Below are 19,475 nucleotides of genomic sequence, written 5' to 3'. Positions count from 1 at the left end.
TTTAACGATCTCGGAAAATGTTTTACACTTTTAACAAGCAAGGCTGGATTAACCATTAAGCAAAATAAGCACATGCTTAGGGCATCAAGAGAAAAGGGGCATCACAAAAAAAATCATGTAGTACTTTTTTTAAAATTTAAATCCCCCCCCCCTGCTTGAACTAGCTGGTAGAAAATCCTAAAACCTTAAGAGCACTTGATTGCAGAGTTGAATATCTTTATCGAAAGATTGACGAGGGCTGCAAGTAATTGAGAGCATGGAGGGGATAGGAGTCTGGTACACAGTCTCTGGACCAAGAAGGTTACTGAGTTTACTATTTTTTTGTTAAAAAGTGTGGGGCGGAGGTGCCAAAATGGATACAGATTCCCCCAAGTAAGAGGGTAAATTTTAGTTTCTAGTTGCAGCCTCGAGGGTGACACAAAAGCAGAGAAACTAAATTGATTGCGAACAAGAACAAGGGCTGGTACAGTCCTTGAAAACCTTGAAAAGTCCTTGAAAAAAAAGTTCATTTTCAAATCCTGGAAAATCCACAAGAGTCCTTGAAAAAAAAACTGTGCTTTCCGGAATAGTTTTTGCCACCTTGTTTTTTTTCTACCCCATAAGTGACGTGGTTAAAGAAAAGTGCAAAGTACAGGGAAAAAGCCTCAGCAGCCAATAACCCTGGATAATAGGATTTGAAGATGAAAAGCATTTGTCTATTCTTCTGGTAACGTTTTCATATGTTGACGTATTTTCGGAGTCTGAAAGTCATTAATCCTTTGTTCTAGGTATTTTTTTCTTAAAAAAAGTTTAATTTTTTTGCCAAAATAATTTAGCTTTTCAGTCCACAAGTGAACGGAGCTACTTTTGATCACTAACAAGATATTGGTTTTTAAAGATGTGAGGCGAGCAGGGTTCTTGAAGCTGTTCCAAGGGAAAAAAATGAGTGGTAAGTGCATTTTCAACAACTTGTGGCTAAAAATTCCATGCTATGAAGATTGGTTGCTGAGTGTACTGGAAAAAAATGCCGCCAAATGCAAGCTATGCTGTAAAGTCATTAATATAGCTTCAATGGGAGAATTAGCACTGAAATCCCACATGAAAAGTAAAAACATTGTGATTTGATGAAAATTAGACATTCATCTTCAAAATTATTGCTTAAGGAACTTCCTTGTGTGAATAATTCCATCAAGCATGAAGGTGAAACTATCGAAAACCAAATTAATGTTTCGAATGACAATGATATTGGAAACCATTTATTGAAAAATGAAGTTGTGAATGCGGAAATTGTATGGACTCTACACTGCATAAAAATCATCATTCATATAAATCAAATGAAAATATCTGGGATATTTTCAAGATCATGTTTGCCGTTAGTCAGTTTGCAAAAATGTTTTTGTGTGGAGAAAAAATATTGCATACTATTCCGTTTTTTGAATCACCCCATATTTCAAAGATCTATTGTTGGAGGAACTTGTAAAGCAAGATTCGTATGTATTGTTATTTGATGAAACATTCAATCGGGCAGTGAAAAAAAAACAACTTGATTTGCATGTCAAGTTTTGGTGTAAGGATGAGGTGAGGACTATGTTTATAACATCTTTTTTTTAGGTCATTGTATATCTGAGGATGTTTTAGAAGCTTTTGAAAATAGTATCTCACCACTCAGATTGTCAAAAGTTCTTTGAGTTTCAGTGGATGGTCCCAATGTCAACTTGAAGTTTTTCAAACATCTCCAAGACAAGGTAATGAAATATTTAAATAATCAAATTTTAGACTTGGGCACATGTAGTCTACATACCGTGCACAATGCTTTCAGAAGTAGCAGTTCTTCCAGTAGTTGGGAAACTGATGATTTTTTATCATGTATATATCATCTCTTCAAAGACTCGCCAGCAAGACGAGAAGATTTCTTGCAGATATCAGAAAACTCTAATTTTCCCAAAAAATTTGTTCTGCATCGCTGGTTGCAGAATCTTCCTGTTGCCGAGTGTGCCCAAGCTTACTTCCGGCCTTGAAGGAATATGCCTCTGCTGTCGAGAAAAAAAAGTTTCGAGACCTCAATGCAGGTCATTTGAGGTGATGCAGAAACACCTGAAAGAGACAAAATGCTGCCTGTTAAAATACAGACTTTTCTTTCAGTGGCGAAAATTCGTCACCCTTTTTTGCAGTTGTATCAGACAGATCAGCCAATGATTTTCTTTTTAGCAGAAGATTTTGAAAGAGTTTCGTCATCAATTTTGCATTGGTTCCTGCAGAAACATGTACTGCAATCTGCAAATATGCTGGTCAAACTTTTAAAACTGGAAGTGACTGATCCAAAAATTCACTGCAGTAATGAAAATGTTGATTCTAGCTTTCTAGCTAACAGCATGTTAAAGAAACTGCGCAGTAGTAAAACAGTAACTGATCGAGAGATAATTGATTTCCTTAAGGATTGTAAGGCATTTTATAAATTAGTGTAGTGCAGAAAATTATTCACTTATTCTTACGTTACTTATTCATAAAGCCCATTTTTTAAACAAAAGATAAAGAACAAAAACGATGGTGTATGTATGATACCATTCATAAAAACTATGATTTTTGCTCACTGGAGCAATTGTAAAAAATATCTCCTTTACAAAAACTTACTATTACATGGTTAATATGATGGTTAATACATTGTATGTCTCCCATGCGATGAAATACAGTCCGTACAACGCCTAGGCATGCTGAGTATCAAATTATTGATCTGATCTTGGGGAAGATCACTCCACTCAGCAACCAATGCTCTCCAAAGTTCCAGTACACATGTAGGAGGTGGTTGACGGGCTGCAACTCGTCGGCCAAGCATGTCCCACACATGCTCTATCGGATTCAAGTCAGGTGAGAATGCTGGCCATTCCATACGGGTTATATCCTCAGATTCAAGGCATTCGTTTACAATGTTTGTTTGGTGAGGACGGGCGTTGTCATCCATAAACACAAATTCTGCGCCCATGGTACCCCTAAACAAACATACATGTTGTTCCAGAATGATGTCCCGATAAATTTGGGCTTTCATGGTTCCGGTTTGAACATGCAGATCTGTTCTGGAACCCAGTATAATTCCACCCCAAACGAGCAATGCTGCACCACCGTAACAGTGTCGTTCAATGATGTTGTCTTGGTGGTAATGGGTACCTGGCGTTCTCCATATGAAAGTCCAACGTGAATCAGACTGCAAGCTAAACCTGGACTCGTCGGAAAACATCATACAAGCCCACTGTGACGATGTCCAAATTGTTCTCTACTCCAGGCTAATCGCTGCCGACAGTGAGTTGCCGTGAGTTGACACACATATGACAAGCCTGCGAGCATATAAACCAATATTTCCCAAACGTCTGTACACGGTTTGCCTTGAAACTGTGGTACCCGTGGCTGCAGATAGCTGACGAGACAGGTCGGATGCTGTGCTCTGTCTGCTTCTTTTGGCAGTTACTGCCAAATACCGGTCTTCATTCGGCGTTGTAACTCGGGGGGCCACCTGTACTGTAATGTCTACTGCCATTTCCGTTATCTTGGAATCGTTGCCAAAGCCTAGAGATGACACTTTGGGCAATTCCAAGTTCCTCAAATACTTCCATCTGAGTACGCCCACATTCCAGGCGGCCGATAATTCTACCACGTAAAAAATCATCCACATGCGTCCTCTGTGTCATAACTATTTGCTCATGGCACTGAGCGCCTAACAGAACTCTTGTGAACAATTTTACTTCTTTGCCACCATTCCTTATATACCCCCCTCTTACACTCTCGTCATTGTGACATACTATCGCATTATCTGGTGGCTTCCTGAAATTTGCATATCATTCTTGCAGATGTGTGATATAATTCTACAGGTGAAATTTTTACTCTAGATTTCGATTTCCGTGTGATTCTGAATTATCCTTAATTTATGGACATGAGTGTATATTGTGAAATAACCTCAGTTTGACTGGGTTTGACATGCCAACCTTCACAGGACAAATTTAGACCCAAATACTCTAAATTAATTTTTCTACAAACAACATTTTTCTGGTTTTAATGTCAAATTGTCATTTCTTGAAGACAAGAAAAAACAATTTCTAAATTTTGTAAATGTTTTTCAAAAAAGTGGGACTATATACGACTTTGTCATCTAGGTAAAATTCAGTACACTTCCCCACCAAGTGACCAAGAACCATTGTTATTTTGGATTGGAACCAAATTGCTAAGACCAAATGGCTTGACCTTAAAATGGTAGGCATACCGGAGTCAGTGACAAAAGAAATTTTGTACGTTTTACGAGGACCTGCCAATACCCAGAGGCCAAGTCAAATGTAGATATGAAGGCTGAATCTCCAATTCTTTGAAGGATTTGGCCAATCGATGGCAAAGGGTACCTATCTGAGGCAGTAATTTTGGTAATTTTTTTGTAATCAATGCCAAATCGCCAATCACACGCTTTTTTCTTAATAAGGAAGCAAGGTCTATAATGTCATTTTCCAACATTTGCTTAACCTGTTTTTCCCCCAGTTGTTTTTTCCACCTTGGCAAAGGAAAAATGGGGACCTAAGTATAGATGCACCGTCAGTAATAATTTTATGCTCAATTAAATGAGTTCTTCCTGGCTTGCACCAAAAGAGATTTTCAAAACTGGACAGCAACTCAAAAAACAATTTTTTTTTTTTTTTGTCTGTGACAAAATTCTGGAAATTCAAACAACTTTTTCATTTTTTTCTCTTTCAACACTTCCTTTGTATTGTTGAAGTCCTCCACTTTACTCATTATTTTTGACTATTTAACTGTTATTATTTTAACTATTAATTCTAACTTTGACAAAATGTCTATACCCAGTAAAACCGCAAGAGCTCCAGCGAGTACTATCAAAATTGCATCAATACTGCTACTTGAGTCGTAATAACCGTTTCGTCCTTGTCAGAAAACTTTCCTGACACAGGGGTACAACAAAAAACGGCGACTTGACCGCAGCAAAAATTGCTACCGCAGGGAGTCCCCCATTGAGGGGTTAGCGTACCAACCTCTCGATGAGCATGAAAAACAAGCCTGCCGTTCGGAATCGGCAATAAATTGTAGGTCCCGGTCTAATTAGCCCTCGTGTGCAGAAAATGACTGTGGTGCGACAAAAATGATCAATGATCAAGAGTCGTAATAACTTCAACAGCAGCCGCCCGAGGCTAACTGAAATTTAACTCCTACATAGAGTCATAAATATCATTTATATTTGAATGATGCAAACTTTTTGTGCCAACTTTAGGCTGATCACTGACTTGTCAGCAATGGGTTTTAAAATCTTTTTCGTTAATGTTAACAGAGGGTTCCATGGGCTTCCGTTCTGTCTTAATAATACCATGAACTCAAATTGCAATATCCATCTTGTTGAGACTATTGCCACCAAAAAATAATAGTGTTCGGAAAATAATTCATTCCACATGTCCATATGCACATCCATTGAATGACGTCACCAATTTCTTTGTGCTTCAAAAGCCAGCAGTACTCTGATTGGTCTGAAAACAAACCCGTTCAACATTATAAATAGTCTGCTGGATGAACGAATGAATTCAATGATAGCTCCTGCCCATTCACTTGTGAACAGCTTCAGGTGTAGAGTAGTGAAGCTCTTCATCGTAACTTACTAACATCATGTGATGTTCTAGTTCACTAACCATGTTTGATTAATATTTTTAAGTGAAGTGCTTCATACTATTCCAGCTGGTTTGGGTAATCGGTCATTAGTAATAATGATTTCATGGAGTTCTATTGGTGACAAAGTGGTTGATATGAGTATTAACGTCCTGCTGTGATGTATTTTTCGTCTGCTTATCGATGACTCAATCTCCCACAGCTCTCTTGGAGCTAAGTGGGAATAGTGATGGCCACCATTGTCATAATTTTGTGAGATCATTGAGATGATCTTCTTTGCCCTTATTTACTGACATCCCTATGTTATTGTCTCAATGTGTTGATTTTCTGCTTTCTTTGGCAGTGATCGTGAACTCTCACCGATCGATATGAATTGTTTCCTTGATTGTGGCTTTTTTTTCCTATTTATAGGAATATCATCAACGTAAATTGGCGAGAATGTTCTTTTGTTAAATGCCAAGATCATGGTTAAATTGATATAATAATAATATGGAATTGTTAATAAGCTAATGTAATTTAATGGTATGATTTATGTGTGAATAAATGACTTGATCTGAAATTTGCCGATATTTTTCTTGAATTTGCCTAAAGACATTTAATGGATGTAGAATCTTGGGATGTAGCTGACAATTATGCTAAAATATGGCATGGTGAAAGTGATAATACGGTGATTATTGAAATTGTCAGGTATTATTAAAAATTAATAATAACTGGAGGTTACAAATGATTAACCACCAGTTTATAAGACTTACCAAAAGGTTCAGTGATAATATAATGTCACTGACCCTTTTGGTAAGTTTCATAAATTTGTTTTATATGCCGGGTGCATAGCAAATAGAGTATGGCATTTTGCTGGTGAACCTTTGATCCTCGAGGCATACTTCCAATTAGAAAAAGTTTCCAAATAACAGTGTAGAACTTAGATACGTCATTCCCACCAAACTCTGGGAATTTCCACAGAGTAATGTTTCTCTTCATATTCACATGACCCACAACTCATGTTAAACCACTTAGTGTTAGAGCAATGGGCAAAATTTGCCTAGGCTTTTCCCTTATGGGACACCAAAGGATGTTGATAGATAAGTGATTCATGTTTCAAGGGTTTATAGTTATTAAAATAAAATTTACTTTTTATACAGACCCTTTATGCCCCAAAACCCAATTACAAAGTTTTTGCCCTATCTCTCTTGATGGCAACAAAAACAATTCCATGTTTCTAAGTGCAATATTCACTGAGATAATCTAATTCAAAAATGGAGGAAAGTTGAGAAAAAATAGGATAAATGCAGGTGAAACCTGTTTTACCCACATTTATCCTGCTTTTTCACACAGTATTAGCTTGAACTATTGAGTGGCACTTTTTGATGGTTATCCAAGTTATGAGCAAAAAAAATATTTGCTGAAATGTTCAAATATTTGCAAGCAAATTGGTACAAGTCCAAGCCAAGTGCATTGCCAAACTTTATTGCATTTGCCTTGTTAGCAATTAAGTCTTTATTCTGCTAAATTATACTGTACCATGCTTATTCATTTTTATATAAGTACAGTTAACCCTGGGTTTGCGAATTTAATTTGTTCCTGAAGTCCTTTTGCAAACTTAAATATTTTTATAGGAATCAATGTAAAATGGATTGATCTGTTCCTTTGACTCCAAAGATATTTAGTGTAAATTTTCACAACAGTACTTGAAGCTCATATACATAGAATAAAATCATTGGAAATCATTATCATTTTTGACTGTTCTTCCAATTTATGACCAAATGGCATAAAATTTTTTATATGATTACTGTTTTGCTAAATGACATATTTTTGAAGTTCAAAGAATTTAGACGTATTAATTCAGTATGATTTAACTTCTATGTTAAACTTCTTGCAGAATCTAGGCCTCTAACTGGGCATGTCGGTTGTGCCTACATCTGCTGTGAGGAGACATCTTTCAAACTTCCAGACACATTCTCTATTTATTCGGCAGAACTGTACGCAATCCTTCAGGCTCTACGTCATATACGACGCAAACGCCACCGACGATGCATCATTTATAGTGACTCTCTCAGCGCGTTACAAGCACTGTGTTCCTGTACGTTTCACACTCATCCATTCATTCATGCCATTTTTCATGAACTGCATTACCTCATTCATCATGGTACCACAGTAAAATTATACTGGGTACCAGGTCATGTAGGAATACCGGGCAACGAAAAAGCAGACACCGCAGCTCGAACAACAACTAACATTGACAATAACCTTTTGGTACCTGCCAGTGACCACTTCTCAATCCTCCGGGAAGTGATGCATCACCGCTGGCAGGATCATTGGAACCATCAGATAAATAATAAACTTCATGTTATCAAGCCCACACTTGGCCTTTGGCGTTCGAGCTGCAGAACTAACAGAAAGGAGGAAGTTCTGCTTGCCCGGTTGCGCATAGGACACAGTCGCCTAACACAATCATATTTGTTATTACGAGAGAGTCAACCAGAGTGCCCTCATTGTCAAAGTCCATTGACCATTGCTCATGCTTTTACTTGTTCACATCATCGTCATCATTTTACGACCACTTTTGGTCATAGTCATCTTTCACTTCATGATATTTTAAATGACAATAGCGATGCATCTCGCATTTTTAAATTCATCAAAGCCATTGGTTTTTATGACAAATTATAGTTTTTAAAATTTATGTCATTGTTTTACGTTTCATGTTCCGTTTTATATGTTTTAGTTTTTTGACATGACAGAAGGACATTTTTCTCATTTTTATGTCTTGCTTTGGCGCAGTTTGACCAAATTGGTCCTTGCGCCAAAAAATTCAAAATCCAATCCAATCCAATCTAGGCCTCTAAAGTGATTTGATAACATGTTTGCACTTTCTAGGGGTTTTTAACAAGTTCCAAACTACAGCAAAATGATGAAAAATTATATATCTACTGTAAAACCTTGTTAAGTTGTCACCCTGATAAGTTGTCACTCCGGTTAAGTCGTAATTTTTCTTCAGATCCTTCCAGCTCTCATAGACCACAATGTTATTAAACCCTCGTTTATTCGTCTCTAATTTTGGTTAAGTTGCCACTATGAAAAAGTTTGAGAAAGAGGAACAGACTATTTTTATGGCTCCCATTAAAAAAAGAGCTTGTTAACAGCATTGCCATATGCTTAAAAATCACCATAAAATCCTATATACCCAAAAGGAACAGTTTAAGTGATGCTGGGGAAGTTCATTTGCCGACTAAGGTTTTTGGAACGTTGGGGACTGTTCAAGCTAGATCTCATTTCTGCCTGGGCTACATTGGAGAAACTGGACAAACTGTGAGACAAGACACCCAAGCTCTATCGCAAGAAGCAATGTAAGCACTTTGCCTGCCCCCCCCCCCCCCCGGCAAAACCAAAATTTATTGATATGTCAAAGATTACATATAGTGCAAGGAGATCAAAAATTATGTAAATCGAAGAATCAAATTAATCAAGTTAAAGTCAAAGTGCAACGGGCACGGATAATAAATAATCATAGAAAGCAAGGACTCTACTAATTTAGGACTTGAAATTTAAACAAAATATCTTTGCGGGAAGGAATGTCTAATTTTTTTCAACAAAGTTTAGGTCTTGTGTTTACTTTTCCCTGCCCAGGGCCCCTCCACCAAGTCAAAAGTGTTCGAGATTACTTTGTAGTTGCATCATGAACTACTGATGAAGAATTCAAACACTAAAATTAAATTTGATGTATATGTAAAATTAATGTGCAATAGAGTTCTGTTATGAAGAAAAGCTACTTATTCAAACAGTTGCTCTGTTAGTCTATAAATTAAAAATTACTAGTTTAAATCAAAGTGTACAGTACATTTCACCACAATAATTTAAGTAATAAGAGATAAAAAAGATAAAAAATTGCTATTATTTTTTCTTTCGCAATCTATAAATGTTATTAATATTGTTATTTTGATTCATACTTTAATAAATGTCATATTACTTTAAATTTATACGATTTTCATAACATTGCACATTGAAACTGACGGAACTCCGCTTAAGCCGTCATAATTTTTCGATAACTTGAGGTGACGACTTATCGAGGTTTTACTGTATATACTAAATAGTGTGTAAAGGGGCACGGTAGCCCAGGCCAATAAGATACTCGCCTAAAGTGCCAAAGGATGTTTAGAGGTGTCTTGAGTTTGATAGCCGGTTTGTCCTTGTCAGAAAACTTTCCTGACACATGGGTAAAACAGAAACAGCAACATGACTGCAGAAAACATTGCTACTGCAGAGAGTCCCCTATCGATGGGTTAGTGCATCAACCTCTCGATGAGTATAAAAAAAACAAGGCTGCTGTTTGGAATCGACAATAAATTGTAGGTCCCGGTCTAATTAGCCCTTGTGTGCAGAAAATGACCATGGTGCGACAAAAATGATCAAATGATAGTGTATGAAGTTTTTAATACAAAAATTAGAATCTTGATTTTTCGAAAAAGCCCATATCTCTGTTGATTCAATGAATTATTTGTAGCTTTCTCACCTAAAGCCTCTTGGTGTTCACAGTAGAAACAAATATAGAAATTAACTATCCCCTTGAATGGACTAATTTGTTTTAGATGAAATGTTTGTTGTCCCTAACTCATATTTTAATAATTATTATGTGTTTGGATATAGTTTGTGTGTCACTTTGCTTTGAAAACCACATTTGGTCTTCAGACTATGGGCTGAGCGTGTTTGTAATTAATGAACATGTCTTCTATAATTTTTATGTGATGTTATTTCCATAATTTTCATTGACTTTGACATACAAGATTTTGTGGTGGAAGTTAACTGAGGGATAAATTTTTTTATTATTGCAAAACAGTACACATAAATACATGAATACTGAATACAAATAATATACAAAATAAATAAAGACAACAGAACAAAAGACAAAACATGCACTATGCAGCTCTTAGGGACCCATTTGGTCCGCCCTAGAGCTTTAAAAAATTCTATATTTAATAAACGGCACGCTCTTGATTTATTTAATCAAGCTCTTGATTAATTTGTAGGTTTAAGTACTGCTGTGATTATAAATCATCTCTAATTAATTTGAGTTTCATTGAGGTATAGTTCGGCTCTGAATCATTGCTTTGTTTCTTTGCTTTATATTGTTTTAAACGTATCAATAATTCTGAAGTTATTTTAGAAATTGTTCTCTGTTTGGCCCTCCCTTTTTGTAAAGCTATATATATATATATATATATATATATATATATATGCTGTTTAAATTCTTTTATTAAGAGAATGGTGGTCTCTCTTACTTTTTCTACTTGAAACTTACTCAAACTTGGCCAATAATAAAATTTATGAAACATTTTCAGGTGATCTCTTTCAAGGCTATCAAATACATGACAACTTATGTTACAAGAATCTTAAGAGGATTGTGTTAGAGCCCATTCTTCCACATTTAGTGGCTGCGAATGCTGATGAATCTACCTTTTCCTGTATGACATTAAAGATAGATTCTTCTAGCAATAAAAGTTTGTTGAGTGATGATAAAAATAAATATAAATGAGTGAGTATTTGGTTATTGTCATATTTACTATATAATTAGACTTGCTCTTACCTTCAAATCGTTATAGCTTTCTTTGTCTATTGAAAATCAAATATTCAATGCATTCAGCAGTGAATTCGGGGTTGTAATAGCTGTGATTTGCGTAGGCAGATCCAGTACCTTAATGACATTGGCAGTTTCCATGTGTACTGTGGTATGCATGGTGATGTAGCATGCTGCTATCTAACAATGCTTCTTAACTCTAATTATCACACTTCATATTGTTATGGATGATGTCTCCCCAAGTGCTCAAAATGAGTAAAGGCACGAGAATAAAATATGGATGTCACAGATTATATTGGCATCATTAACTCCCTTACCCCACTCTCAAACTGGTGTAAATAAATGTTCTCCAATTAAAAAAAAAATCATGTAAAGGTATAACACTGGAGACAGCTTTGCAATACATAGAACAAGTTAAAGCCACTCCTACCAACTCAATGTTTGTGAAATGATGGGCTAGACATTGCTGTTTTAAGCTGACACACTTGAAGGAAAAAGTTGTTTCTTCAAAAAAAAATCCTGTCCATATTCAAGAATAAAAGTACAGTACTGTGGACTGTCTTTTTTGCTTTTGCTTATTTTCTTAAAGTAAAACTAACATTTGAAAATTTTTCCCCCAGATAATTCAAGTTAATGATAATCTAAGTTGGCCTGGGTTCCATTCACCTTGATATGTGTGACAAAATTATATGAGTGAAAAATTAATCTTGTATTTCTGTCTTGCATGCGAATGCATTTTCCTGAGGAAAAATAAAAACATTCAATGTGACATTGGAAATATATTTTAACCTTTTACTGGCAAAGGTTAGATTTAAACCGGTTTTTATTCTTTTCTTCTTATTTATCATTTTTGTCTTTTAGTAAAGAGATGTAATTCGAGATATTCATGGAAAAAATTTCCTGTATGTTTTCTGGACTCACCTATGTTCATAAAGACAACATTTAAAAAAAAAGATTATTTTCTTCCCCTCGAAAAATAAAATGATAAAATAATAATTACATAAAATGAGTACTAAGTGCTAAAATGAATGGAATTTTTGTATTCTTAATTAACACTTCATTCATATACTGCACTTAATTAACTCCTAAACTATTTGTTGCAGATATACAGGGTGATTCAAAACTCAATGTATAAACTTTTAGGGGAGGTAGAAAACAGAATTTGCATAGGAATGTATGACCGGAGACTCCAACCTGATCAGCTGGAGGATAAACAAAAATGCAGAAATGACTAGCCAATAATGGGTAGAAAAACTCTTTATTTAGTGATACTTTACACGGAGGACAGTGTGTGTACATGTTAAGTTTCTCAAGTGCACCAAGTTCTTACCATCCACGCTGCAAGAATCTCCATCACGGCTGCAAACGCCTATGAAATGCTGGATATTTTCAAAAGGATTCGATAATCAATTCGTCGCCTTTGTGAAGCGTGCATAACTGTAGATAGTAAGAACTTGGAGCGCTTGTTATGAAACTTAATTTGTACACGTTCTGTTTTTCTGTAATGTATCGCTAAATAGTTTTTCCCCCCATTATTCGCTTGTCATTTTTGTATCTTCGTTTATCCTCCAGCTCATCAGGTTAGGGTTTCCAGTCATACATTCCTATGCAAATTCTGTTTTGTGAGTTTGTGTTTTCTATCTCCCCTAAAAGTTGGTATGTTGCGTTTTGAATCCCTCTGTATGCAATAACCCTTCCTCTACTACCCAAGGTTAATTATAATCAATTCCAGCAATAATTGGCAGTTTTGTTTTCATTTGGCATTGTTTCTGGCTATAACTTATGTCTTGAATTTTCTGGCTTTTTTATATTTTTTCTTATTTTCTATCCAAAACATTACTTTTACACAGGGTTTGTAAAAAAACAGGTTTGTTTTTTATTTAAATAGCATTTACATTGATACAATAAAATTTTTGAAAATCATTCAAACTTCTAATAATTAAAATAAAATGTTTATTAATGTAATTAACACCATTCCTAAATTAATTTATCAAAAATATTTATTTCCTTTTAACACAAAAACCAATTTTTGCAATTTAATTATTTGTCAACTCTCACAAGGAATTATTTTGTGTTTGAAAATTCTGAATGTAATTATTAATCATATATAAAGATGTTTTCTCCAGTTACTTCTAACACGCTTGATTACGAAGCTATTTTGCAAAAAACTGGGATAAAAACTAGGTAAATACAATGTGTTTAGTATGTTATATATTGCTGCTTGGCTATTTACTGTTTGGTCCACTAACTATAGCAATGGACATAGATTGCTACAACCAGTTAGCATGGTATCAAGAGCATGACTGCCTTTCTTTATTACCATCACCATCTTACAAGGCAGGATGGTGTTGCCATCTACAAATGGTATTATTAAGTAGTAGATATATTACATAGTAAAGCATAATTAATGCAGATTAATTAGTGATGATTTACAATATTTATAGGGTGATTATAACTGAAGTTTCGATTTGAAAACACTGTAAAATAAGAACCACTGGTCAGAATGACGTGGAAAATTTGCATGAAAATTCCTGAAGCAATGGAATTTTGTATAGCTAAGGGGAGGGGAGGAATACTTTAAAATGCATAATGCTATACTCATCTGGCTTGTGGGAAATTTGCTCGCAGAATGGAAACGATAGCCAGTCAGGGCAAAATGGTAATTTAATTAGCATTTTATGATTTCATAATTCATGGAAACATCACAAAAATGAAGTCATTAAACAAAAAACCACAACTTACACAAGAAATGTTAAATATCTTGTGTACTGTGTTTTGGCTATGATGGAGAAGTGCAAAAATGCTTGTTCAACAACAGATCAGAGTATGTCATGGTAATGATGTGGATGTGCTTTTAATTCATCAAAGTTTGCAATCTTACCACTGTATATTACCATGCCACAGTGCGTGAAATGAGGAAGGCAGGGTCGTGTCTCCAGTGGTGTAGATGGTAGCATGCTTGTGCCCAGAATGAAAGAGGGACTGGGTTTGAGTCCCGGCAGAGACAAGATGACTTTTCTTTCAGAGTTCACCTCAGCATAATATCTTGAAAATAAAATGTTTCCTTGATACCTTGGGCTGACAAAAAGCCATATCTCTCTCTAAATAGCATGACATTCCATGTTCGAGGCACAGTGATTCATCACAAAATATTTTAGTAATACAATTAAAATATTTGAAATAATAAAAGGTTTGAAAAGGCAATTATTACTACTGTAGTTCTGGTAACATTTTTTTATATTGATAGGCTATCTTATATTATGTATGTATATGTAAATAAAAAACAGATTTTTTTTTTTTTTTCAACTTAAGCTAATTAAAAAATGAAAACATTTTGCGCCAATGTTACCCTTGTATGTGGGCAACTTTGGCCCACGTTTTCGTTTCCAAAATCATTAAAAGAAAAGCAAGGGTATTTCTTGAACCTGGGCTCATAATAAAACTTCAATTTGAAAGAAAACTTATATTTAAACTAGTGTTGATCGTATAAATAAGAATATTTACATAGTGTTTTTTTTTAAATTTTTACTTAACAATTTTGTCTTAAAAATTGATCCAAAAGATCTCTTTTAACAGGCTTCAGTGGCTTAATTATTAGGAACCTATATTCACAAATTTTTCTATGGAACTAGTAAATGCTAGTTCTTCCTTGGCACTAAAACCTTAAAGATTTTCCGGTAAACCAAGTCATCAAGTTTGTTAAACTGGGGTACTTTAAATTATCTGTAGCTTGTCTTTAGTTTATCTCAACAGATCAAATTGCATCTAAAAAGTTTTTTAGGTGGTTATTGCTGTAGTCTGCATAACTTCAACTTCCAGACTAATATAGTTGTATTTACACACTGTCTTTCCAGTCTCGAGAAAAAAAAACCCCTTGAAATAGAATAGACATTTAAGAAGTAAACATAATTATTCAGTGCATAATTACATTTTTGAGGGTACTCAACAAATTACCTAGGGTTACAAAAATATGACATAAAAATGTTGGGCCAAAGAAGGGTGTATTTTTAAATTTACCACAGAGCTTAGATTTGCAATTGATGTTTTCAGGAACAAGAAAGATTAAATTTTAATCATACTACAGTTGAAAGCATTAAATTGTCTTTCTAATTAAGCATCTACCTAACTTGACAAACCTTTATCACAACCTCTCCCCCCCCCCCCCCACAGTTGAAAGTTGGAGATTAAAAGCCAAGTGCAATCACAGCAGACAAAGCCACCTCTGTTGATGCTTAGTCTGCCATTTGTGACCTACCAGAAGCACTCAGTTTCCTTGCTTAAAACTGCTACTTAGCTGAAACTACAAAAACTAGTTCTGAAAATTTTTTCTACAGTAATTATGTTTTATTATTTTATCATTTTGGGTCATAAAAGGGTTAGGGGCCAAAATGAAAAGCATTTATCATAAAAGGTTTTTTGTTTCTAATTTTAGAATCTAACATTCATTGCTTCATTTTAGATTTTTTCAGCTATTGCATTTTATTTATCTTTATGAATATCAGCCAGCGGTTCTCAACCTTTTCTGACTCGCAGAACCCTTGTCGAAGTATAATTTCTATACAGAGCCCTGTTTAATTCGAAGAGCCTTTTTTAGTATATTATTTATATGGTGTCATTAGGCTTCATTTTTTTGTTTGGTTTTTTTTGTTTGTTTATCAAATTTATTGATTTTTTTTTTATTATCCTTGAGTGGCCGCAGAGCCCCTAAGAAGTGCACACGGAGCCCTAAGGGCTCTGCGAAGCACTGGTTGAGAACTGCTGAGATAGCCAATGTTTTCAGTTTCAGTTCATGAATTCTATTATTTCAGATGGCAAGGACACTTTTGTCAAGATGTCATAAAACTTTCTGTGCCAATTATTTTAATCAAGAAGTAATTTGTGTCATATGATGATGGTTTGCAAAGTTTTTATTTGTATATTTGTCCAACACACAGGGTACATTTGTCATTGTCACTTTGAAAAATAAAGTTCTTATAAACTATATATGTTTTTTGTGGTATATTTTTATTTTTTGTAACCTCTCTTATTCAGTGTAATTAGGACCAGTGGTTTAGAAAGATCTTATTTATCTAGGAAGCCCTTTGTCAACAGAATGTTTTTAACATAGCATGTAAAGATGTTTCCTTTAGGTATTTTAATTTTAATTTACAAAAATACCAAAAAATATTTTAAATCATCTTTGGGGGGGGGGGGTGGTGCACATGCCCGTCTCTCCCTTCCTGCGTACATCCCTGACATTGTATATTCGTTAGGTGAACAATATAGAAATACTGCATCAATAAAAAATTTCACACAAATTCAATCTCAAAATTAGGTAAATAAAATTACAACAAAAATATTGGGTTTTGTGGAATCAGTAGAGACCTACACACACTATGAAAACATAATGCAATCACTTACATCATTGGTGCACAGTTTCCCCATGTGTCCATTTGAGAATTTTATTCAGCTGCAGAATAATTGAAAAACTATTTTAAAACAAAAATTTGACATAGGATACTGCAACAACCCAGTTTAATTTAATGTTGCAAAATACCCAGATTCTCATCTGGACAAGGTGTGGTGGTACAAGTCAGAGTGATACTATATATAGGAGGTAGTCATGAAAGCCGTACTACAGCGACATGGTATCACATTGACAGCTTACAGGTGGGTGTGGTCACGGGACAAACTAGTAAACTCTCTAACTGCTTTGAGTGGACCTGTTGAGGAACAGGATGACGACCATCATTCTGAAACTCAGAATAGTGGATGACAACTGTACTATCATACAAGATCTGATAAAAACATCTGGCTCAGCCGGCATTGTGCCAATGGACAAGTGAAGTTTACTGTTTATGTCAACATTTCAGCTGAATGTGCCGGTCGGACAGGCAGGCAAGCATATCTCCAAGAGCTGTTAGAGAAACATTTCCGGAACTTGTACAGGTGAACAAGAGAACCAAATATTATAGAGATGAGTTAGGCCTGTCTCACAGAAGTTCCAGTATTGTTACACCTCTGACCCTCTTTCTCACTTTTTTTCCCTCCAAGAATTCAACTTCATTTTTTTCATCCAGAAATACTACGCAGTATGTACATACAGTAATTTCAGTTTGATAAAGAATAGGCAGCCCTATAATCTGTAACTAGTGTTATAAAATATTCGACTCTCTTGAATGGACGTAGACCATTTTAGTTTTCGAAAGTTGCTGATTTACTGAACGTTTGGATCCAGGTCACAGATCCCCCCCCCCCCACATGTCTGATTCGGGCCCCAACATAAATTTTCAAAATTTTCGGCTCGCGGGCCATATGGCAATGAAAACAGCAGGGATAAAATTAATTTTAAAATGTTCAATTGGTGCTGGAATAAATTCTTCAGTCACTACTCAGGGTGTCTACCAGCACGGGAAATTCACGGAATGAGAAAAAGGTCACGGAAGTCCCGAAAAAGTCACAAAATTTGAGAGAGCTTCACGGATTTTTTTGATTCTCCAGAGTTGTTTTTTTCGATTTTTTCCCCAAAATGTAGGCTTTGGAGAAAAAAGCTGTGGAATTGAATATTTCATTTCTTCTCTCAGGTTTTATTCATTCTTTTTTTACCCCGGAGCATAGGTGGAGATAGATTTGGAAGTCTGGGGATTATTGCTGGGGGGCACGATGATGATGATAATTCATAGATACATATATGCGTTAGATCAGTCGACTCCACTTTTGACGGGGGGGGGGGGGGAGCAATGCCCTCCCCCGTATCTCCGCCCATCCCCTGGAGGGATGGATGGGTGAGTAGCAACAGAAAAGAACAATGCCAATATGTAGCCATCATACATTGGGGCAGACATTGTATGGGTGGGGCAAAAAGGCTATTTGGACGATGAACAAAAAAGAATTCTTGACGTACGGATGAAATCGTACAATATACACATGGGACGGAACGAGAGAGTTCAAGAGAAGACCGACATCGGACTCGTTCGCCATTAATTGTGTTGCAACATAACTTTTAGGCCGAATTTCAAGGAGTACCACAGTGCTTCCAAAAGTGTGCGTCGTGGCGAGCCCAAAATATGGATTTGTGTGCACAAAACCTATGCTTTAAAGTGGTTCTTTTATATGGCGAAAAACTTCCAAACTTCTTGGGAAGCCGCTGATGAACCCTGAATTACGGAAGGGAGGTAGCTGACAAAAGAGAACCATTGGAATACGGTAACAAGCTTGCGATCTAGACCAGAGCTCTTAAACCTTTTTCCAGTCGCGAGCACTGCCTGTACCCATCATCAAAACAAGAGCACTCTAACGTCATGCTTGACATACGAATGCATGAAATCCGGATGATTTCTGTTGTGGTCCGATATGTAAATCGGATGCTGCCGATATCAATCCGCCACGACGTCATCGATCATGTGTGATCCGCCTATATAAAGGAAGATTTCCTCTGCGCACACACACGTAATCCTGTCTTTTAGTTCAGTATCACGGCGCTGTGCGCCCGTGAGAAATGTTTTAATTTTAACTCTTTAGTTATGTTGAGTTTCATTGAATAAAATTACTTTTAACCCCCTGCATTTCCTCCTCTTAAAACATGGCGACGAGAATGGGATCGCACAAGGTCATTTTTGCTATGTCACTTGCACTAATCGGAGGACACGCCAGATCTTCCATAAAAAAAAAACCTCAGTGGGTGGCGGAACCTTAAAATCGGGAGTGGTAGCCTACTCAAAGCATCCGCATGACCTATCTTTTTTCCTGAACGATGTAGGTAAAATCGTATGCATTTAGCATCAACGACCATCGCAACATTCGCGGAGGTATATCAGGGGTAGGTTTTGCCCTGCTAAACAATCTCAACAATGGATGATGGTCAGTAATAATCGTGAACCTATGGCCGTATAGGAAGTGATGAAATTTTTTGACACCTGATATAATCGCCAGAGCCTCCTTATCGATTTGCGCATAATTACGCTCAGTAGAACTTAAAGTTCTTGAAGAAAAAGCGATAGGAGCCTCCTTTCCGTCTGGCATTTGATGACTCAATACAGCGCCCACCCCAAATGGGGACGCATCACAATTAAGTATTATGGGTAGAGATCCATCAAAGGGTACCAAAACACTGGAAGAGGAAATTAAATGGAGTGTAATGTGATAGGCCTCCTCGTGCTGCACTCTGGGTAACGCCAAATCTATCACACGTCATTGTCATCGTTTTTTTATGCTCATATACACTGCTGGCCACCGTAAATGCAACACCCTGAAGGAAGCATGCAAATAATATGGAATTTACAACATGCATTAGCGGAGGTGAGAAATG

The 19,475-nt window shown here is 36.0% G+C and overlaps 1 protein-coding gene and 1 pseudogene across 2 annotated transcripts in view; both read left to right on the top strand.

The window, feature by feature from the left end:
* The window catches only part of LOC149074672 (uncharacterized), a 363,805-nt gene extending 347,634 nt beyond the window's left edge, over window positions 1–16,171 (top strand). For both annotated transcript variants that reach the window (XM_089247127.1, XM_089247128.1), the window contains exons 26-27: window positions 10,953–11,146; window positions 15,997–16,171. In XM_089247127.1, the coding sequence (XP_089103253.1) occupies window positions 10,953–11,146 (194 nt within the window). In that variant the 3' untranslated portion in view covers window positions 15,997–16,171. The remainder of the gene's footprint in view (window positions 1–10,952; window positions 11,147–15,996) is intronic.
* On the top strand, window positions 178–6,301 carry LOC149074673 (uncharacterized; annotated as a pseudogene).
* Window positions 16,172–19,475: the final 3,304 nt, after the last annotated feature.

The sequence above is a fragment of the Pholcus phalangioides genome, unplaced genomic scaffold, assembly GCF_987345545.1.
Source record: "Pholcus phalangioides strain wild (caught in Gottingen) unplaced genomic scaffold, Ppha-v1.0 ptg000017l_1, whole genome shotgun sequence".
Lineage (NCBI taxonomy): Eukaryota > Metazoa > Arthropoda > Arachnida > Araneae > Pholcidae > Pholcus > Pholcus phalangioides.
This window is presented reverse-complemented; position numbering and strand designations above follow the sequence as displayed.